This window comes from Mus caroli, chromosome 6 (genome assembly GCF_900094665.2).
Source record: "Mus caroli chromosome 6, CAROLI_EIJ_v1.1, whole genome shotgun sequence".
Lineage (NCBI taxonomy): Eukaryota > Metazoa > Chordata > Mammalia > Rodentia > Muridae > Mus > Mus caroli.
The window spans coordinates 91,634,951-91,658,756 of NC_034575.1; the positions used below are offsets into that span (position 1 = coordinate 91,634,951).

General features: G+C 42.5%; 1 protein-coding gene across 1 annotated transcript in view; it reads right to left on the minus strand.

The window, feature by feature from the left end:
- The window catches only part of Suclg2 (succinate-CoA ligase GDP-forming beta subunit), a 238,335-nt gene that overhangs the window by 117,477 nt on the left and 97,052 nt on the right, over nucleotides 1-23,806 (minus strand). The window contains exons 3-4 of the mRNA XM_021164922.2: nucleotides 2,462-2,561; nucleotides 1,459-1,549 (exon numbers count right to left, since the gene is read on the minus strand). Of these exons, the coding sequence (XP_021020581.2) occupies nucleotides 1,459-1,549; nucleotides 2,462-2,561 (191 nt within the window). The remainder of the gene's footprint in view (nucleotides 1-1,458; nucleotides 1,550-2,461; nucleotides 2,562-23,806) is intronic.

Sequence of the window (23,806 nt, forward strand, 5' to 3'; positions counted from 1 at the left end):
CGCTAATACCTAGCAGTATCCCAACGTCCTGCTGTACTAGAGCCATGTTATGATGATCCCAGGCACTAGTGGTCCTAACAAGCTAGGCTCAGTACGGAGACTCAACAGGCCAGTTAAACAAACAACAGTGGGAAGCAGAAGATGTTCATTCAACGTGTCACACTGGGAAGAGGAACACAGAGACCCAGTGACAGCACAAGGCCATCTTTTGGGTTCTGACATGAGTTTAGAGCAAGAGGTGTGAGTAGCTATGAGGCACTTCTGCAGCGTGCTCTGGCGGGTTCTCAGAATTGTGTGGACCTTCCTGGCAGACCAGCTCCTCCCCAGCCCAGCAGCAAGCTGTGGCCTTTCCCCTTTCCCAGCACGACATTCCTGAGGAGATTCCAAGTTCCTAGGGTGCACTTTCTCAATAGCCTGAGAGACACAAAGAAGGACAGAAATGTCCCCTCCTCAGGATATCTTCTGTTTTTCTGTGTCCCTATTTTGGCTAGGATTGAGTCTACCATGACTTACTAAGGACAAGCTTTCTAAGGCTATGTCAAGAACTTTCTAAAGTTCTAAGAAAACTAAAAGCAGACTGTACCACTGAATAACCCCCTAGCAGAGCACAAGATAGAGGATGCGAGTTTCTGATGCTATGGCATCAGAGCAGGGCCAAAAAATAAGGCCCAGTTAGGATGCCCCTTTCCAGCCATACTGTCTTCAGGGTGGCCACATGTGACACTCAAAGGGCTCTGCTCATGAGTTCACAGTCTGCTACACAGGTCTTACACTTGTGTACATGAGTCTCTGCATGGTCATCGCCTTGCACTGTGGTATACACAACAGACAGCTTTGGTTGATTCACACAAGAAGACAGGAACAAAAGGCTGAAAACAGAAAGGAGGGAAAGGCAGGGCCTGGACATGGATCCTGCATTCACAATTGCACAGCAGAGGCAGGCCATTTTTCTCTGAACTTTACTTCCTCTTCATATGTATGTCTATGTGCCATATGGATGCGTGCACATGGGTGTACATGGCATGCATGCTTACTACAAGCAGTCTTCACTAATAATACACTTATAGCCCTGAGTGGCTTAAAAGTAGAGCATGAGGTAGATTTAAGACTAACCACTACAAAAGGCACTTCTAATAGAAAGGACTGAGGATGAGACTACGTGGGAAAGCAAGAGGCTTATAGAGTGCAAGGCTGCCCTACCAAGCCCTGTCAGCTCCAAGCAGAGTGCATCTGTGCTCTGAATGGAAAACTGCTGCTCTGGTCATTCCCCTCACTGGGTTTTGGTGAACGGCCAATGTACACAGCCCTTCAGGTCTTTCTTCCAAGACACAGCACTCCCTAAACAAAACCAGTATGTTGTCAAAGAACAGTGTTTCATGAGAATCTGTCAGAGTAGAGTCTACACCTCTGTTCTTTTGTTTTAAGTGCATATGAAATGACTAAGAATATCCACATTACCTTGTTAACTTTCACACCTTCTTTTGGAGTTTGTTTTGTTGCTAGATTATAACCAATCATCTGTTGAGCCAACTGTCCCACTACTTTAGGGCTAGGAGGGATAAAAAAGAGGGGATAACAAAAAAACAATTAGGGCAAATTGCAAATAATGATACAGCAGGGTTCACAATATCAAGGGTCACCTCCACCATCCTACCTCTTCACACCACACTGCCCAGGACTACTGTACCAACCCTACCTCCTCACATCCATACTGTGCAGGATACCACCTCACCTCCTCAGATCCATGCTGTGCAGGATTACCACCCCACCTCCTCACATCCACACTGTCCAGAGTACACCTCTAGCCTACATCTCCCCATTACCCAGAGAATGCATATCTTTCCATTTACAGTCTGCATGTCACTGAAAGCCAAATACAAATGAAGGAATGAGTGAATGAATGAAGGAATGCTGAACTCTGCTTCACACCCCTTTCCTCACCAAACATGTATAACGAAACAATACTGGATGCATAAGAAACTTATATTGAAATTGATAATGGATGATCTGGGAAACAGTAAACAATGAGAGGGAAAACAAGGACCACAATCAATGAAAAGACTGTAATGGGAAGAAAGCAGAGGCTTTGTGCTGGGGCAGGATGCTGGAAAGATGTTCAGATATAGGCAAGCATAAACTATCAGACCAGGCGCCACAAAGACGCCACTGGTCACAGGAACCACATAATATTTTTCATGGAAATGAGATGATGGAAATGGCATTACAGTTGCAAGCAGCGTTATTTCCCACTCTTAGGATGTATCACAGATTGCCTGGGAGAGGGGAAGTGTAATCTTCCTCACTGCGGGGTATAAAACCCTCTGATGAGAGGAGGCTCTGGGGCAAGGCCACACCTGCCAGAGCCTCCCTTTCCTCTCTGTACCACACACTGGCCCCAGCCCTAGCCCACAAGAACCCTTTCAGTCCCGATCAGGATGGGCCCTAAACCATTCAGACTTACTCTTTTGTTAAATGAACACCTCCTTTCAAACCACTATTGAAGACACCTTTTCCTCTTCCTCCAGCTAAGATCTGGGCTTTTAAAACAATTTCTTTTGCATCTGAAAAAGAAAAATCCAGACAGTAATTGTTTGAAATCCTTTCCTTACTTCATCTCTTCTTTAAAGGGGCAGGAAAAAAAAGAAATCACAGCATAGGACTTCCACACAACTTTACTAAAAGCTCCTAAATAAACTTTCAAAATGAAGACGATGAGGAACTTCAAAATAACTAAAAAAGCTTGTTTTCAGAGGACAGTCAAATACACCCACCAGTGTAGAGCCCTGATAGTCACACCTCTGGAGAAAGCCAGGCTCGAGTTCCCTTGTCTTCTGAGTGTGCTAGATAAAGCTAGGGACGCAGTACCACTTGTACTGTGTCATGACACTCCCATGTGGCAGAGGATCTAACTGTGAGCTTCGAGATGTCAGAGGGAGATGGGACTGGGTAGGAAAAGGGTTTACAGACGAGACACAAAGGCTGACTTTAATAACTGGATTCCTGGAAACTAACAGTTTTCTGAGTAGTTGCTCTATATATTGACAGGGATGGCCAAGAAAGAAGGAAATGAATTAAAACTAAAAGCAAGCAATATTTTTCATAAAGTATTGGCAAAATGAAAAAATCTCCTAGGGGAAAAAGGGTTTGAGAATATTTGTTTCTCAGCTCATGCAAAGAAAGAATAAACTCTCTGCTCCTGACCATTCAGACCAGAGTTATAAACTCAAATGTGTCTATAGGCCTGGCAGGGAAGTGGGGTGAGAAGTCACCTACTGATAAATAGGGTCTTTAGCAAGCAAGAGCTCCCTTTCCCAATTTGGGGGCAGGAGGAACGCTCCAGATCAAATGCGTTAAAACAAACAAACAAACAAATGCACAAGTCATGCATCTCAGGCCACAGCTGGCCTTGTGTTTGTGTGTCGCCTTTATTTAAATCAGAGAAGTGAATCATCTTCCATTAGGCTACCATGGTCTGTTCTGCCTGTGTTCCTTGCTCAGATAGGTGATGTTAACAGCTTATTACTTGAAACAACAGTCAGGATTGTTTTAAGGATCAGAGGAGAGCACGCTGAGAGGGAGGCGGCTCAGTAGTTAAAGTGTTTGCTCTGTAAGCATAAGGACCCAAGTTCTGATCCCCAGCATCCAAGTAAGGGCAATGGTATAAGCTTGTTATCCCAGTGATGGGGAAGTAAAGACAGGAAGTCCCTGGAGTGCAGGAGCTGGCCAGCTTCTCTAAATCAGTGAGCTCCAGGCTCATCAAGGGAACTGATGGGAACTGACTGGGGAAAACACCCAGCATCAAGTTCACACCCTGCTGCACTCACATGCACTCACACGCACTCTAAACATTCAAACAAATGGATAAAAGCTTTAAAAATAACTGCCAAAGTTCATGTTGCATTCTTGGCTGCTTCAGTTTAGGAGTCATTGCCATTGATGCTCACAGTCAATCAGGCAAAGACTGAAGGTCAAAGATCCACCAAGGTTTTACTCTAGGGAGCTATAACAAGACTGAGCACTCTGAAGGCACAGGGTCAGTGATCAGCCAGCCCATGCAGAGACTGCAGCTGTAGGGCTCATTTGCTGCTTTCCCTGCTGGACTCCTGTCTCGCACATGAACCTATCCTCCCACAGCCAAAGCACAGCTCCTTCTTGTAACTCAGCCCTGCCCCGCCTTTGACTCTTGCTTCTGCCACCAACAGGAACCATCACATCAGCAGCCGATCCCTGACTTAGAACAAGGTGGCCACCCATAAGCTGGGTGCAAACAAGCTATGGTCGCTGTTCACTCTCAGAACTCCCCAGAAGAGCAGGTGAGCCAAGTTAACTCACTGTCCATTAGGCTACTGCACAGGACAGCAGCCAGTTCATACACAGTGATACTGCACTGACAGAAACCTGGACTAAGATGCCCAACTCTAGGGCTAGGGGTGCATGCGCCTCAGTAGGAGAGCAAGCCCCGTGTTTCATATCAACGCTGTAAGACAATAAGCAAACAAAACTCTTGTAGAGGTACACAAAAGGATGGAAGAAGATGCCTGTCTGAAAAGAAGCACACAGTGCTAGAACAGCATGAAAACAAAACTCGGTAGAGGACCTGAAGTGATGATCTCAATGGCTGGTATATTCACAAAGTATGAGGGCTATCACCAGAACGATCACTCTCAGTGATGGCCAAAAATGGAAGGGAAAGATGTTTCCTATTTGTCTTCTGAAGACTTCAAGGAGAAAAAATACTGTTTTGCTGTCTGCTCAAAGGTTTAATTACAGCCCCTTCACATTCTTTCAGAGCCTCAGGGTACCCCACTGTCATTATCATCTTCAATGCCCTTGTTGCTCAGGAGAGACACTCTTCCCTCTCAGCTTTTCAACAGCACAACTGGAGTGCCAGGCAGCACCCCTAACTGACTACTGATAAGTGGCACCCCAAAGGCTGGTTAAAGCAGTTCTAGTCATCAACCTCCAAGACCCAGGAATGGCTGTAGCCTTGATGGAATTTATCAACTGGCCTGTCACTCTCTGTCCTCATGTCAAAGGTTTCCATGCCACCCTGGTGATAAGTCATGCAACCATTTTGGTGACGGAAGCCACACATCAGGACACTAATACTTGGGTTTGTTTTGTTTTGGAGTGTCACAGATAGAATCCAGGGATTGACCCATCCTAGCACAGGCTAAGGATGTGCTCTGCCACTGAGCCATTCTGAGAGCTCCTCCTCCAAGACAGTGCAAATAGACAAATGGAAAAGGGAGTCTACTCAGTCTGCTATTTCCCACAACTTGAATACCAGTCAGAAATATGTTCATTAAAATAAGCAAATGCTGAATACGGGAACTGAGCTGCCTCTAGTACATTAGATTCACGTCTTGAGGGAGACTCAAGAAGGGGTTTAATTCAACTAGTACTTACTCAAATGCCTGTTAATGGGCCAAATGCTACTCAAAGGACACCAGTCTCTTCCTTCAGTAGTTACCAAGTTCATTTCACTTACTGACATTCTTTCCTTTCATTCTAAAATCTGATTTTCCAAAAGCAAAAGCATAGACAAATCTGGTTTCCTGAATATTGCCTCCTTTCTGGTATTGACCAGAATTACAGAGGAGCCCACATGTACAGCTCACGTTATCTGGATGAGTTTACTCAACCACAGTGTAACAAGCAGGAAACTGTCTGCAGTAGCAGATTGCAAACATACATTAATAGCCATAGGATTAGACTGCAGTTGGCCCACATGTATCATCTTTACTCCTAAATGTTTTATGTGTGGTGACCTCAACAAGCAATGTGCCCACTGGATTTTATCCCTTTCCCAGTAAGTTTCTGGTCATAAAATGCAGTTTGATAGAAATCACTTTATTGTGATTTTTATATACAGATAGGGAAAAAGCCATATTAGATATAGTCAACCTACAGATACATATAAAATTCTCAAATAATCTCCAAACTTAGATAATGTTATATAGAATTGCTTAGGAAGCCCTACTATGGTCTTGCATTACTCTGCTGGCTGAAAATGTTACCTCTATCTTGACTGTGAGTGTCATTTTGATTTATTCTGATAATACAATTTTGTACCAGGTTTATGGTCCCCCAAGCCTCATTCTACAAAGTGAATGCTCTTGGAAGCACTGTTAAATATAAATGAAAAAGTTAAAATCATTAAGAAAAAAAACACTCAAAATAAATAAGACATGTTTTTATTAGGCATGTTTTATAAAAATGGTTCACTTTGCTCTTCAGAGGTGACATTCTGAAAACAAATTTATATAAAATAATGTTCATGAGACAGCTCACAACCACAATAAAAATGTTTGTCAAGAATATTTGAGAGCCAGGCATATGGGTTCATACCATTAATCTTAGCACTTGAGAGGCAGAGGCAGGGCAGATCTTTGTGAGTTTGAGACCAGCCGGGTCTGTAAAATGAGTCCCAGAGCTATATAGTAAGATCCTGTCTCAAAAATGAATGAATGAATGAATTAACAAAAAGATTGCCTGAGAATATGTTATTTTAAACCATTTTTTAACACAGTTGGCTGGCATTAAGAACTTGTACTACCAAGCTGAGTTTTATTGCAGGTTGTCTCCTTTCAAACACAGCCCTGTGTCAAATGCAGCCCATACAGTGTTACTCCAAGCACCTATATCAGCCCATAGCACTGGACTTGTTAAGAGAAGTCTAATTTCCATGGCTTGCCAACTGGAGCATAATGGGACCATCCAAGCTTTCAGTGTAGAGTGCTGTCTAACTTCTGTGTGGGGATCACCTCTCAGCAGGCTTCACAGAATCCTACCTGATGCTGCTGGGTTCTATCCCAGCACTGTAGATCTCCCTACTGCCAGATGGCAAGGGGAAGGAACAACAGAAGGCAAGAAACAAGTTGAAAGTTATCATGGAAAGATGAATTTTTTTTATTAAGAACCTAAAATGAGAAGTTGTTAAGTTTGAGGCTTAAGTATCAAGTTCCCAGAGGAGTTGAGCTGTTTTCATTAGGCCTAAGGATTCCAAATAGTAAAAGTGAGAGTCATCAATCCACAGTCATTACTGTAATATTTTCTGTACTGTGATATGTAACTCTACAGGTTGTAAGTAGGTCATGTGAAGAACAAGACACTGTGACAACTCTTTCTATATGCCCACTAGCATCCTTATTCCAATGTTAATCATATCTGACACAGCCCATCAACAGTGAGCCAGGACACTCTAGAATCAACCACCTCAATACTGTCCACATCGTTTTATTGAGATGGATTCTCAGCCTCCCACCAAACAACAAACCATCAGACTTAAACCACACATGCCTGAAATAGCAAGTTTAAATGGGAGCAAAAGATAGGACAGTCTGTAAGACAGGTTTTGTTACAGATGTAAATGTACACTGTTGTTAGTGGATATTTATCCTGGTCTCCGCAGTCCTTGCCGCCTACAGAGACAAGAACAACACGGACACCAAGTAGGGTTCACGCAACGGCTTCTTTACTTGTGGCTTTTTCCTTTACAGCTCTCTTCCCCAGCAGCTTCTTCTACTTCTAGTCCCCTTACAACAGCTTCTTTTACTACTACTAGCTTCTACTTAGGGCAAGGGCTAAACAACAAAGCTCCTATACTCTGGCAGACTGACCTCATCTAGCTCCACCCCACCTCATCCAATCAGAATTCACACACGCTCCAGGCACGAGCTCAGGTTGATCACCGAGAGGAACAGTCCAGCCTGGCAGGCAGCCCACGCATGCAACCTCACATGCTCGGGCAAGGCAGTAAACATCTTGGCCCATGTGGCCACATCTGCTTCCCGCAGATATTAATAATACAAAGTAACAGGTTTCACTGGGATAGTTTATGCAAGTATGTGACGCCTTTCTAATATATAAGTTCACCCACTTATTCCCTTCTTTGCCCCCTACTCCTGTGTCCCTATCTTGATGGTTTACCGCCTTCATTTCTAGGACAGGGGTTTGAGATTCAAACAGGAAGCTGTCCAAGGTGAACATTTAGAAATACTTAATAATATGAGTTTAATATAACTTAAATCTAAAATTTTATACTGAGTGTGATAACCAACTTATTAGACATTATGAAAAACAAGCCCTTCACTCAGACACTATGAGGGCATGATAAAACTACATTGAGCAGTTTGTTGATTACAAAGGTCTTAATGTAATATTAACACAAAACATGCTTATGTTTTCAAGGGAAAGATTTTTCATCTTGGTCCTTACAGAACTCCCAAAATTAGTTTTAAAAAAATCACTGATTTTTCATACTGATTCATTATGTATGCGTGTGTGTGTGTGTGTGTGTGTGTGTGTGTACCATCCAAATTGTGGTGGTAAGCTCATATACTCTTCTGCCTTAGAGCTGACATTATTTGTTGCTTGCATAACCATTAATACCTTGCTGATAATAAAAATTTAATGCTAAATAAAAATCACCTCTAGAAAGACTCTTCCGTTCAGTATAATATACATCTCAAAAATAAAGTCTTGTTCCTCTATATAAATTAATATGAGTAACCTCATACTTATTCAAAATAAACCAGATAAACATAATTTCTAGAGAAAAGAGAATACAATCTCCTAACACCGAGGAGCTCACTGACCCAGCTGAAGCTTAGCTGGAGCTGCCAAACACTGCTGGACTATAGACGTGGAACAGTCACCAACCTCTATGTACAAAGCATGAAGGTACTGAAGACAGCATCAGCTCTTCAGAAAAACCTCTACAGTGTTTTATGCAAATTACCTGACAGATCAAATGTCTCATGACATACATTAGTAGAAATGATAACTATGTGACATTCAAGACCTCAGCAAAACCCAGAAACACTCATGGAAGAAAACAAGCACTAACACCCAAAGTATTTCCACCATATTTCACGGTATATTTAAAGAAGGGAAGTAAGATTGAACAACAGCCCCTACCCTCTTCCAGCCCTCCCACAGAACAACAGGCAAGTCTTGCCTTATGTCTGTAAGGATTTTGCCTCCCAGCATGATGTGGGACAGTCTGCGTGGTCCATGAACATGATTTCACATGGAAAAGAGAAGACCCTGCTGCCCTAAGACAATCTCCTAGAATTTCTGTCAAAAGGACAGATAACACCCCCAAAAGGAGATTTCTCTTTTCTTCCTTCCACAAAGGATCAATTTTTATAAACCAGTGTCTAAAAATTAGCACTGTCTTCAGGACACAGACAAGTCTTTCAGTGATGCCACCTTGCTACCAAAAGTCTTTCAGTAATGCCACAGGAATAGTAAGTTGGGGGATAGGGAGGAGAAGCCTAAATTATTCCTAATAAAACCATTCTCCAGCTCTGCATGGTTTGTACTTTACACGTTCACTGTTTGCAATCTCTAATGTAAGGGCACACACAGCACCAAGTAGAGTAAGACTGTCTTACTAGCAAACAAACAAACAAACGAAGCAAAGAAGACAGTGTGGTGTGCAATGGGCCCTCTATCTACAGCCATTCATCCATGCTGGCCAAGTCCTTTGCACGGTGATATCAGCTCGCAGTTGTGGGGAGGGCACAGGAGTAGAGGTGTGAGGCACGGGTTCACCCTGCATCCACAGACAATAAGCAGAGAGAGGATGGCTGGTGCTCAGCTAGCTTCCTCCTTATTCAGTCTATGAAGAAGTGCCGCCTAGATTTAAGTTGTGTTTTCCCAGCCTAATTAACCCAACCTAGAAACTCCCTCACAGATATGTTCAGAACTTTGTTTCCTAGGTGATCCTAGAACCTATCAATGGTTAAACACAATGTTAAACACATGGGCCCATCCCTTTCCACTTAACACCACTGTTAGAGGCACCTTCGGAATAAGATTTGTAGTAAGCACATGCACTGTCTCCATTTAACCTTTGAAACAACCCACCTGAAGTTAAGGGAGTTTCTTGGGGCCACAGCTAACCACAGTGGATAATCTCTGCATAAGAAAGAACACTCAAGAGTGTGCCAGGTCTTAATGCAGTCACAGAGCATCTGAAGACTGAGACTCCACACTGACCCTGCCAACACAAAGTTTCCAATTGCACAGAAAGCTGAACTGCTCCTTTGAGAATTATCTACACTCTCACCACAGAGGCCTACACTACTCCACTTCCATACATTGGTTTTATAACATCTCTCTCCATCTATCATAGCACATTTTTTCTCACACATTTTTAAGTAAAGTGAAAAATCAGGAGAGCTGTCCTTAAATTTTAAAATCTTTAATGAGATATCAGTTATCAAAGTTTAGTATCTGCTCAGTTTCTTTAGGAAGACATGAAATTTAAATACAGTCCAACAGCCAGCTCTGTAGTCTATCATTCAACGTGCCATGCTGGAAGGCCAAGCCCCCACCAAGAAGGACACTACTATTCCTGAAAACTCACCACAAAAGGACTCTCAGGATAAAATATTTGAAAGGGGCCAGTGAGGAGGTTCAGTATGTAAAGGTGCTTGCCACAAAAGCCTGAGGACTTGAATTTGATCCCCAGTATCCATTTAAAGGAAGGAAAGGGATAACAACGCTGTCCTCTCATGTTCCGCACGTGCTCCCAAACACTACAGTAGCTCATGTAATCTAAACACTGGGGCAGCAGAGGCAGCAAGAACAGGAGTTCAAAGTCATCCTTGACTATAAATTCTAGACCAGTGTGTTCTACCTGAAATATTGACTTGGATGAGAGAAGAAAAGAGGGATGAACACAGGCAGGGAGAAGGGGGAGGAGGAGAGATGGGGGAGTAAAGGGAGGGAGAGAGGGAGGAAGGGAGGGTGGGATGAACCGTAGCACTGACAGTCACAGAGATCTTAACCCTCTTCTTGAGTCTGTGCTGCCACAAAAATATCACACCCTTCACCTTAGTACAAAACTTCATCTTAGTACAAAACTAATGACTGACCTATTTATCTGTGGGTACCTAATAAAAAGGCACGAATTCAGGGGTGCCTCCATGCCAAGACTGTTAAACGGAATCCTGCTTGAAACTTAAGTCAGTCACAGTCAATGAGAAGCAAGTATCACTTTAAGAAGTATTTAAAAAACAAACAAACTACGAACATGTACAACTTTTAGACTATAGAGAAATCGATCCCTTTAGAGATGACTTTTTCTGGCAGTGATGTTTTGCAATCTCAATGGGATCTATCATCAATAGATGGCCTTCCATGTTTCCTCAAGCCTTGCCTATCCAGGTATCATATGCTCTTCCACTTTGAATGAGGAATGAATTTTCCTGGGCACACTCACAATGTTCAGAAAAGCTGGGGCAATGCCTACAGCGGTGGCCTGATGCATATGTGATAGAGTGATGTAAATGACTGTGCAAATGTTTTCCTGTGCTATCGAAGTCACTGTCACCTGCCTGAGCCTATTTAGAACTCCAGACCTTTTCTAACCCCTACAGGGTTTATGAAAAAAAATCACCAGACAGTATTTACAAGATAAAAGCCAAAAAATATTTGCATCACAAACTAGACTGCATTATTGTCTCAAAAATTTTAGAAAACACTGCTGTAAATACTCTAAAAAGCTCAATGACAGGAAGCACAGAGCTGCAGTATTTACCAGGGCTCAAGTCATTTCTACTTCTTCTTTAGAGTTTTGATATGACCTACATACTAATGACTATTTAAAACCAGGAGGAAAAAAAAAAAACTTTTCAGATTTAAATGAAAGATGGAAAGAAAAAACGAGAAGGCTTGTTATGGTCCCAGACACAGACCATTAAGCACCAGTACATATGTGTATACATGTATACTGAAGATGAGTGCTAGTAAGGTCGCTGTTAAACACAGCCCCACACGCCATAATACCACCACAGGCAGTGAAAACTTGCCACAAATCACTCAAATAAGGAAGAAATACCATTTTAAAAACTGTCTGCCAGATCAACACGGATTCCTGAGCTGCAGAGACACCATGCAGCCATCCCTGGCTTAGCACCACCTCTTCCTATCTCAGACGGGTGTAGAGGAAAAGACAAAGACAGGAGTAAAATGCTGTTGCTTTAAACTTGTGGTGGTTTGAATAGGTATGGCATAGACTCACGTGGGGCATGGCAATATTAGGAGGCATGCCCCTGTTGGAGTAGATGTGGATTTGTTGGAGGAAGTGCTTCACTGTGGGGGTGGGCTAGGAAGTCTAGTAGTGCTCAAGTACCACCCAGTGTGGAATAGTCTCCTGCTGCCTGTGAATCAAGATTTAGAGCCCTCAGCTCCTCAGCACCAAGTTTGCCTGCCTGTTGCCGTGCTCCCCAGCAGAAAGATAATGCACTGAACCTCTGAAACTGTAAGCCAGCTCCAATTAGATGTTTTCCTTTATTAGAGTTGCTATGGTCATGTTGTCCCTTCACAGCAATAAAACCCTAAGACACAATGCAACAGCTGTACTGCTGTTTTAAGACCAACAGGATATCCTTGGTCCAGGGAGCATGTATCTACAATGGCAAAAATCATGGGGGGCGGGGCTTTCCATGCAGGTACTTTGTGGGCACCTTGCCTGAAGCCCCCAGATCCCTTATGAGCAACAAAAAGGAGTAGCAAGCCCTCATGAGATGGTGCCCAGCATCAATAGTCTCAGCACCAAGCAGAACTGTTCAACTTCTGTGACCACATAGTTCCATCCCTCTTATGGCCCTTCTAGGTAGAAAGTGGATTATCTACTTTATAATCCATAAGGATTAGAGTGGAGTGCAAATGTTCTTGCCTATGGGGCGTACAGCTTTGGATCAGAGCTCCCTTGCAACTACAGGGTCTGAAGCCCTGTAGTTGCCTGCAGGAAAGGGAACATGGTGGGACAGCAAACTAGAGGTTGACACTTGCTGGCATGTAGTGAAGCCAAGTTAACACATCACACCACAGTCAACACTGACCACATATTCCAAGTATACCACAACTCAGTTAATTTCCCATCCATCCTCTGCAGTGCATACTGTTTTTGTAAGATCAGAACTCAATTCTTTAACATCAAACCCCAAAGAAATACTGTAATGTGTTAAAGGTCTCGGAACAGAGGATATTTCTTCAAAACTGGCAGCCAGGAACAAATGCAGAAAAGATACAACATTGTAAACCCCACAGCAGTAAGTGTGGATGCACAAGCATCTTTGTGGTGTGCTGACTTAGAGTTCTTCAAAGATACAGCTGGGTCATGTGGCAGTCCGTTTTAGAATCTGAAGATTTCCATACTGACTTCTCTGAGGGCCATACCAGTTACATTCCCATCCTGTCTTCTCGTATTCTCACCTGCGTCTGTTCCTTTTCTTGACAACAGCCATGCTGACCGCAGAGATAGAACCTCATGGTAGTTCAATGTACATCTCCTCAATGGCTAAGGGTGTAGAACGGTCTTTAAAATCCTTACTGGCCATTTATATTTCTTCCTTGAGAACAAACTATTTGGTTCTATTGCCCATTTATTGATCGATTTGCTTTCTTAGTGAATGGATAAGGAGAATGTGGTAAGCAGACCAAATAGAATTTTACTCAGCAAAATGGAAAGTAAAAGTAAATGGAACTTGAGGTCACTGTAAGCAAAATAAGTCAGACTCAGAAAGGCGGGTATATTTTATTTTACAAGTACAATGCAGGTTTACATAGATGAATAGATGTATTAGTGTAGGATGGGTGGATGGAAAATAGATGAGACAGGCAGACAGATAAAGATACAGGACATCAAAGTAGAAAAGAGATGAACAACAAAAGGGAAGGAAGAACCTTAAAGGTATTCAAGCATATGTGCTAGGAGGGACTGCTTGAGGGTGAGGGACACAGTTAAAAACTATAATGCCATACAGTTATGAGGGTGCAAAAATGAAAACTATTATTCTGTAGGAAAACAAACGAGAAAAATAGATACCACAAGGAGCAATAACATAAACCACAAAACCGCTCATTTTAAGCTGCACAATAGGCTGTGCTCATCCCTCCATCGTGGAATCCCCAAATAGTAATAGTTCAAGGGCAGACTACTCCCTTTACTACGTGCACGGCTGGCCTGGTTAGTTTTAACTGTTACCTTGAACCATCTAGAATGACCCGAGAGAGAATGGCAGTGAGGTTTGTTAGGCTGGTCTGTGGGCATGTCTGTGGCTGATTATCTTCATTACAGTGGGGTGAGAAAGCCTGCCCATGGGCACAATTCCCAAGGAAGGAGTTTCTGAGCTGTGTAAGAGCAGAGCCAATGCGGTGCTTCCTGCTCTTGACTGTCACACTCTGGCTGCCTTGGCTTCCCTGGTATGAATGACTGTAACAAGGAACTGTGAGCACAAATAAACCCTTTATCTCCTAAGTACTCATTTCAGGGTATCTTATGTAAGCAAACGGCCAAGCCACTAAGACAATGGCAAATATTCTGTGAATTAAGATTCCCACCCACATTGCAGCAAAAGCAAGCCCTGGAACCTTCTTCAAGTTTGGAGATAAGACTCAGCCAGTAAAAACTCTTCTTGCTCTCCTTGAAAAGGGCCCAGGTTTGGTTCGCAACATTCACATTGGGTGGCTTACAACTGCCTGTAACTTTAGTTCCAGAGGATCCAACACTGTCTTCTGACCTCCTTGGAGGCCTGAATGCATGCAGTATACATATATACCCTCAGGTACACACAGAAAGAAACATGCTGAAAGAAGATGAAAGCCCACTCCTTTACCATGTTTACCTGCTGCATGTACTGTGTGTTCAATGTGGTAAAGGCAGTAGCCAGCCAGGGTACTGGAGCCACACAGCAACTCTACAGGGCAAAGGCAGCTTTTCTACAGCAGAGAGTGGTCAGCATGGGTGTGTGAGAGACAGCCTTGCGTCACATTCGGTAAATAGATGTTCTAGTTTAACTCTGAGGGCTGGAAATGCCACCAAAGCTCCCTAAACCTCAGGTTCTTTCTCTGTAAGGGGTCGGGGGGGGGGGGAGTAACAGGAAGTGTCTCTCAGGCTCTGTGACTGCACAGTGCCAAGCAGTGAAGCAAGCAAATAATGAAGACCAACTACTCTAGGTTTTAGGCCTCCCTCAATCCCTTGATCTGGCCCAGACATTTCCTAAGCTAACCCCTCAGCCTTTTTCTCAGCAACAAACTGCCTCTCTGCCCCTCTTGTGACTCGAGCTTGCACAGGGTGACAATCAATACAGGGTGTACCTAATGTCACTTCTAATCCTCCCAGTAACCACATAACTCAGAAACCACCGTCCCCAGTTCACCGCTGACACTGAAGTGGCAAAGACACTGAGGATCCTGCTGATGGGTGCCCCTCAATCTTTCCTACACACTTGCCACCCAATGGAGGTCTCAAGTGAATCTGCCTGGCTTCCCCAAACAGCAGGTCACGAATGACGACTGACAGACCCCATACTTTGCCCACGTGCTGTTACTAGAAATCTACTTTAATTATGCAGGCTGCCAGGAGTGCAAGCTCACCTACCACGGGCCCATCTTTGCTGCCACTACAGCCAGGACCAGGTCCTATGTATGCCTTGTGTTTGGTGATCTTGGGGTAGCTTTGCTCCAAAGCAGAACTTACAGATGGTTTTCAATGAACTTGCTTTTAACAAAGTAACAAATACATGAAAATCCATTTCCCCTCATAACCTTTGAGTTCACATTCCAATGCTTGGTGTCCTACTTCTAAATTTAAACCTTTAATTCACTTTCAAGAGAGCCTTTGATTAAGGTTCAATCAACCTAAGTTGGACACTAAACTCCCTTCAGTAATCAGTACCACTTATGGATTTAATTTCCCTTAAACATCTGGAACAACATTTATAAATCTAGTATATCCATTTTCTTTTAAGTGCTTCAAATGTCTGATACCACAAGTAAAACCTTTGTGAGTACTAAGTTGCATGGGCAATTACCTAATAAACTGAAAAGATTCTGTGAACTTTAAAGCACTATAATAGTATTTATAATCAATGTCAAAAACTTTATCCTTCAACATAAAAGTCACAAAGTAATGTCAATTACTCAACAAGGTACATAGAGCAGAACTGCTATCTACCCAGTCACTGGAGGAAGGACCAAATCCTCTCAGTGGAAACCCATAAGAAAACCAATGTAGCAGGTCTCTAACCACTAACAAGTATTGACCCTCTGTTTACTAAATTTTAGATTCTCCTGGGGCTAAAGGCTGTAAGGACACACTTCAAATTTTATGTTATAGCTAAGGTCATGAACCACAAACATCTTCATCTCAGCCAAGTGAGCAATTTTTAGTTCTTGTAGAATCTGTGTGTGTGTGTGTGTGTGTGTGTCTTCTGGGACGAGGTCTTTCTCTGTTCTTGAATTAGCAGCAGATAGCACTGGGATACAAGTGCATGGCTGCCACTGCTAGCTTCTTCAGTCAGGGTTCTAAGAACTGAGCTCAAGTCCCTACACTTGTGTGGCAAGCACTTTACCAACTAATTAAGCCATTGCTCTGGCCCCCAAAATTATTTTAACAGTTGACAAGATAAATGGAGACCCCTTTCAGAGAAGGATCTGAAACACCCTGGGCTCATTCAGGTTATACAGCTCTGCCTATGTCTACTGAATTCTACCTGGTTTTAGCAGACAGAAGTCAGAACTGTCTATCACATTGTACGTAGGTTGTCTGTTTATTTTGGAGGCATTTAGAATTTACTTTTCTCTTCCCTAAGGATCTTAACACCATTCCATAGAATCCTTTATATGTAATAACAATATTTCATACTTCTATGGTTTTGCCATGTGATATAGGGAGATGAAATTCAACACCCTTAGGGTACTTTAACAAATTTGGTGCTAGCCTATTTTAAAATTTTATTTCCTTAGTAAACTCGGAGTTATTTTCATTTTAGATTGTCCCAAAAGTATAGTATTAAATTAAATTCAGCAGGTAAAGGATCAAAATTTTTAAATGATAACTTGAAAATTTTTAATAAAAGCTTACTTGTTACACAGAGTCCCAGGGTTGGTGTCATAACCCCACAACCATCATAACCCGCCACGTGTGTCTCCTGAGTTACAATGACACCAAGTCACACTGGCTATAAGTTAGTCACAAGTCCACAATTAGGTCCACGGTAGTGAAGGCCCAAAGACTAACATTAAAGAATGGAGAGGCATTTGAGGACTCGGGTGCTGAGGAAGCCAGGAGTGTCTCTGAGATGATGAAACAGGCCTGCTGGGGTACCAACGCATGCACCCTTAGGGGAAGGGAACCTATTGAGTGATTTACATGACAGCATCCGAGAATGTAATATAATCAAGAATGTGGAGGCTGGAGTCAGAAGAGATAGCTGAGCAAATGATCACACTACATGGTTGCAACGTGTTAAAGAAAACTGGCATAGGACAAGAGACATGCTTCTTGCTACTGAAGAAATGTTTTCAGTTAACTGGACTGCTATTTGCTCCAAACAACTCCCAACTGTGATTTTAGATCTATCTGGAGGCACAGCTTCTACTATGGCCACATTTTCACTGGACAAATAAAACTGAGAAAGAATTTCCTTCCTTGGGTCAAATCTACACAATTTAATCCCATATAGTCTAATAGGTTGGTGATGTTGTTGTGACTCCAAAGCAAAATGTTCCCCAACTGGAGCATGTGTTTGAACATGCAATTGTGGAAGGTTGTGAAACCCTAAGAGTGAGAACCTCACCAGAGGAAGCTGTTCACTAGGGACGGATGGGGCTTGAAGACTTAGAGCTTGCAGCACTTCCTGCTTCATCGTGCTACCACCATGCTTTCCCCACCATACAAACTGTAGCCTTCCTTTAACTGCAATCCAAAATAAACCCTTCCTCCATTTTGTCAGGTACTTAGTCAAAGCAAGTCAGATAATTAATATTGACACTTTAAGAATTGGTAATATGATTAATGCCAGAGAAATGGCCCAATGCATTTAGTGTTTGCTGCCAAGACCCATGCAGTGAAAGAAGAGGACAAACTCCCAAAAGCTGCCCTTTGACTTGCAATAGGCACTTAGTGGCCTACGAATACATGTGCACACGAACACACACTCATGAACTTACCAGAAATTAAAATTTTGAAAATAACTACTAATATGGTAAAGTGGACAGCCATTTATAATCAATTTATAATGGATAGAGATTGTACCTCATTTCTAATGAAGACTGTATTTATGAATTAATACCTTTTGCCTCCTTTCACATTCAAATTTATATTACAGGAAGGTTTTATTTCCCACCACATCCTGGTCACTATGATAAACAAATTCAAAGAGGCAGAACTAAAAATTGACACACTTCTTAAAATAAATAGAAGATATAAATTGCTTATCATTTCACCAAACAATCCTCTATACTTATATCTGTAACTTATCTTACTCTAACGTAAAGCTGAAAACAAACTCAGAAAAGCCAATGTTCACCAGCTGTAGGTTCATGTGCTACATAGCTAACAGAATTTAAGTCAGTGGTTTCCAGGCTTCGTGCTTGAACAATACAATAATACCAATGTCTCTGCAATTGTAATTGTTGAGAAATGCCAAAGTAATAAATCAAAATTTCAAAAATTACAAATGGGCTCATTAGGCCTTTAAGAGTCATACAGAGGATTTCGATGCCCATCTAATCTGGATGCCTCTGACTTAATAACTGTTACTAATTCCATCAAGCTTGCCCTTAGCTCACCACACTACTTTGAACAACAAAATCAGTGCCTTTGCTGTGCAAGTCTAAAGAATGCTGATCAATCCACTTGTGCATGAACAAACTGCGCCATGTTCCCTGGGTCTGTGGACAGTGAGAAATTTCAATGTTTGCTGTGGCATCCGTTATTGATGTTTTTCCTTCCTAAGCCTGTCCCTTTGACCTCTGTGTATTCAGGCCTGTTTCCTATGTGAGCTTATAACTACTTGTTATTATGTGCAATTACATCATGCTGAGTGAGAGGACACCCCACAAGCTGTTAGCTATATTAACTTAATAATAGATTTCAGGGTGTGATTTCCAATTAATTTCATTTTCCATATGCACATGCAGCTCCATGGGATGCCAAAATTATAGTGTAGCCATATGGTGCCTCATAAGTAACAATTAAAACTAATTTTCTATTCTTTGACACACACATACACAAATTCATACGGTTTAAATGCCAGGGAGAAAATTGAAACTTCAACAGCATCTGCAGCTCTCTAGAAAGAGGATGTCCCACTTTATATGTCTGAGGCATGGCTAATGGGACTCCTGGCCTGTCTGGGTAATGTCTGCTACCCCAGCAAGCTTTTAGCACACTGGATCTCCACTAGTCTCACCCCGGAGAGTGTCTGAAGAGCAGTTTTTTTGAAAGTATTGGGCCTTGGGCCTTGGGCCTTGTGTGGGTGATGTGAGATGAAAAGCAGAGTTCTGTTTCCTTGAGAACCAGTTGATTTCCTGTGGCCTACTAGTGACTTTGTTCCTGCCGCAGCTGCCATTGCTCTGGGATGAGCAAACACTGCTCCCTCTGGAAACAGCCTGGAGTGGAACTGAGTGCAGAACACAGGGTATAATTCTGTCAGTCCTCAAGAGTCCAATTTTGGCAAATCTATCAAGGGGATTGCAAACAAAACAATGTAAGACCCTATTCATGAGGAGCTTTGTGACGGCAAACAAAGAGCTTTGGTTGTATTAGTGTTTCACAATTATTAGCTCTAAATTTGCCTTTATGAGCAAGCACACAACATCAATGTGGATCTCTTCTGAGGAGCCACCTAACTGCTTTGCTGAGACATGATTTATCAGTTTACTTCATTTCGTGAGGAGTCTCCTCCCCAGGGACCCCCAGGACTGGAGTGGCAGAAGAACCTGAAGAGTCAGAACAAGAGGGCAGAGGTCCCTTCAGACTCTGGTGTGAATGAAAGTGAAACCATCTTCATGTCTTCATAGGGAGTATAATAGGTAAAAGCCTGAGAAACTACATGAGCACACTCAGTGGGAGCTGGGCGTGGCAGCTGGAACCCCAAGCCAGATCCTTGGCTACATAGCAAGACCAAATCTCACAACTCAGAAGGAAAAACAAACACTTTCTCCTTGGTGGGCAGGTAGATGATACCATGGCCTTTGTGTTGAAGTCAGAGGACATCATCTCAGAACTGGTTCTTTCCTTTTACCATGTCATTCTCTGACATCAAAGTTGTTGACTTTAAGACAATATTTACCCATGGAGGTATATCTATATCCATCTACATCTACATCTCCTATAGGCCTATAAAGAATTTTTTGAATCATAGTAAAAGTAATACAAATATTACTATTTGGTATAAATAATGTTTACCTTTGCCGAAACCATTAGAACATCAAGATTAACCTCCATGCAAACTGTAGACGTGGGTGATACTGCTGTGTCAGTGCAGGTACATCAGCTATGACAAATGTAGCATTCTTGTGGGGACACTGGCAAGCAGGAAAACTAACGTGCCAAGGCAAAACTCTTTAGCGTTTTTGTGAACTTAAAGTTGTAGTTCAAATTTTAAGTTACACAGATATATGCTGACTGACAGACACAGACATGGACACAGACATATCAGCTTCAAAAAAGCAGAATATTAGCCAAAAATGGTGGCTTATACCTCTTATCTCGGTATTCAAATGGTGAAAATTAAGATTATATGTTCAAGGCCAGCCTGGGTGACACAGTGTGTGAGACAAGCCAGAGCTAAAACAAAGGATGCCATCTTTAAGAATGGAAAACAAAAACAAATTCTCTTTACTATATTAAATTGTATCCCACCCCCAAATTTTTAAGTTAAAATCCTAAATCTCCATAACTCAGAATGTGACATTACTTTTAGATTGAGCCACTGAAGGACAATTAGCTAAAATGAGATCATTCATGTAGACTTTTAAGAGGGGAAACTGGGACAGAGATGCACACTCGGGGAGAAAAGCAGTGATGCAAAGACGGGGACCAAGTGAGCTCTCTACAAGGAAGGTAAAGATCAGCAGCTCTGCATATCACAGCCCACAGAACGTCTAGCCCTCTTCACACCTGGAGCACCAGAACCACAATCAACATCTACATTGGAGACACACCTCAATAGCAGTGCTATAGCCTGAGGGCCCTATTAACACAGGTTCTCTTCATCAGGCCAAGAAGGTGAGGTCTGAGGGAAGAGATCCTCAGAGAGTGCTCTCTGCACACTGAGTCCTTCCCAGACAAGCACTTCAGTGATGGTCCCATCCTCAGCGCGAGGTGAGGGTTAAGGTAGACCAAGCTCATCCAGAAGCAGCTCATGGCGCAGCACTCTCAGGGTGCACCACGCTTAGGGCAGAGCCTGCTCAGGAAGCTGCTCACTGAGAAGCAGTGATGCCTGCAGCAGAACTCACAGCACCCACACTCTTCCTGCCACCTCACCAGACAAAAGCCCAGAAACAATGTAGCCAAGTGATCATTGACAAAAACCTGGAAGACAGGAGCCTAAATAAACCCATCCTCCAGGAAATAAACCAACCCTTCCTCGCTTGAGTTCTCGAGCACGGAATTTTGTAACAACAAAGAAGAGTCAATAAATGCTAAGGGCTATACAGTGTAAACATTTATTGTTCTCGTGTGTATATGTGTATGATGTATTTGGTGGTGGGGGATCCATGCCACTGTGTGACTGTGAGGTCACATAACAACTGTGTCAGGTGACTCTTTCCCTCCACTGTTATGTCTGGGGTGGAAGTGAGGTTACCAGTTTCCACAATGAGCTGCTTTACCACTGAGTCCTGCATACTGCACTTTTCTTCTCTGCATATGCACGTGTGTGTGCATGTTCATGTATGTGTAGTGCCACGTGAAGGCCAGAGGACAACCTTGGGTCGGGCTGTCCTTTCGGATACCATCGACCAGGACTCTTACTAGCCTGGAACTCATCAAAGAGTCCCATGGCCCTGCTTGGTCCTGCCTCCCCACCACCCCAAAACTAGCATTCCAATTTTATGGGCACAAGAGCTTTTTGTTACAGAATACTAGAGATCAAATCCAGTTCCTCTCTCTTACGACACAGGCATGTTACCACGATTAGTGACTCCCATGCAACAAACAAAAAGAAAAAAATGGAATATTTTTGTTGTTGTTGTTTTGCTTTGCCAACATTCAGAAAACCTGCCATTCTACAAGAAGTAAATGTTCAAGTTCCCAACAAATATAAAAGAAAACATACTTCTAGCTGGTGAAAAATGCAAAACTTAGCAGCTGCAGCACCTTACCTGGTTGTTTCCCTGTAAACAACAATAGGCTGGGAGACTCTGTATCTTCATCCTCCAGCAGAAGGAAACAGCTGTTCCTACATCGCCCTTCACCACAAGCCATTTTCAATTACCATGCACACGTCAGCCTCCTCTGTCTACTTCCATCCTCGGTGAAAACCAACGGGAAGGTTTGGAAGGTTTCACTTTTCAGTGGGTTGTACTCAGAACATGGAGAACATTAAAGAGATCTAATCACCATGTTTACCCTAGAGTCCTACATTGCTGGTTTTGAAGAGTTTAAAATGGGGGCTAGAGAGATGGGTCCAGAGTTAAGGGAGGGAGTGGCTTTGCCAGAGGACCTGATTTCACTTCTCAGGACCTATGTTGGGCAGTTCACAACTGTCCTCATTTGGCCTCCATGGGTGTCTACACACACACACACACACACACACATACATACACATCAATAAAAACAACAAACTCTTTTTGTTTAATATAGACAGATTCCTTATACACATTCACAGGAAGGACTCCTACATGTACACTGTACTAGTCCTTCATGCTCGGACTGTAAATCCACCTTAAGAGTCCAGGTTCTTACATTTAGATACTAACATACCAAGCACTTGCCTAGTTTCCTGTAATAAAGGAGTTGCTCTGCCATCCAACAAGCTGCTCCTACTTAAGGCTTGGTTTCTATTAAGGACACGCTCCTCTTACATTTTTACCTCCATTCATCGCCATTAAAATAATAATAATTACATTTACTTATTCATGCATTATGTGTATACATATACATGCAGTAAGTAGTGAGATGGTGAGAAAACAATTTGTAGCCATCAGAACTCCCCTTCCACTGTGTTGGACAGCAAGCTCCTTTACCCACTGAGCCATCCAACAGCCTCTCCCTCAGCATGTGTATTGGGTAAAGGCCAGTGGGAGGCAGAGACACCACAGCAATACTTTACAGCACCCACTGACACCTCGGCTCCAGTAAAATCTCCCTGTAAAGCCTCTACATGAGCTCAGGCTTCAGGCACTGTACAAGTGCTCCAATCTTGTTGTGTTAATGCACCCAGCTTCCTTGATTTAGAAACTAATTAGCAAAACATTGCTCCAACTTTCTGTAATAAAGAAGCCAGTATCACAGTTAGTGGTCAAGAGCAGCATGTCAGGCTTCATACATTTCTCAATATTGGTTTTCCTGTCTGTAAGAAGGGGGCCACAACATCTGTCACCTCATGCGGCTGCAGAAGATTTATAATGACTTGATTTTTAAATGTCTGGCTCTGAGTTGAGGTGGTTCCTTCTACTTCTGAAAGATTATGAGTCACAAAAAGGTGAGTGGGCTTGTTAGAGGTAGACAGGCACTTAATGGAAATGTTATTTTAATACTGCAATTCCTCAAAATTATATAACATACATTAATTATCAAATTACTAAAATGGCTGCCTGTTTACTATTACTTAAGTGATAATGCACATAACTTATACTGCCTTCAAATGGGTTTATTATACTCTATTATTTATAGTTATGGTTTATATCATGAATTGCATTAAATTTGTTTTCAAAACCTTTCACAATGTTATGAGAAATTACTAGAAACACCTGTTCTTTCTACCCATCTAGAATGAGCAGGCACTGTCTTTGAGAAGTGTTTGGAACTGCACCTGTAAAGGGGACAATAGTG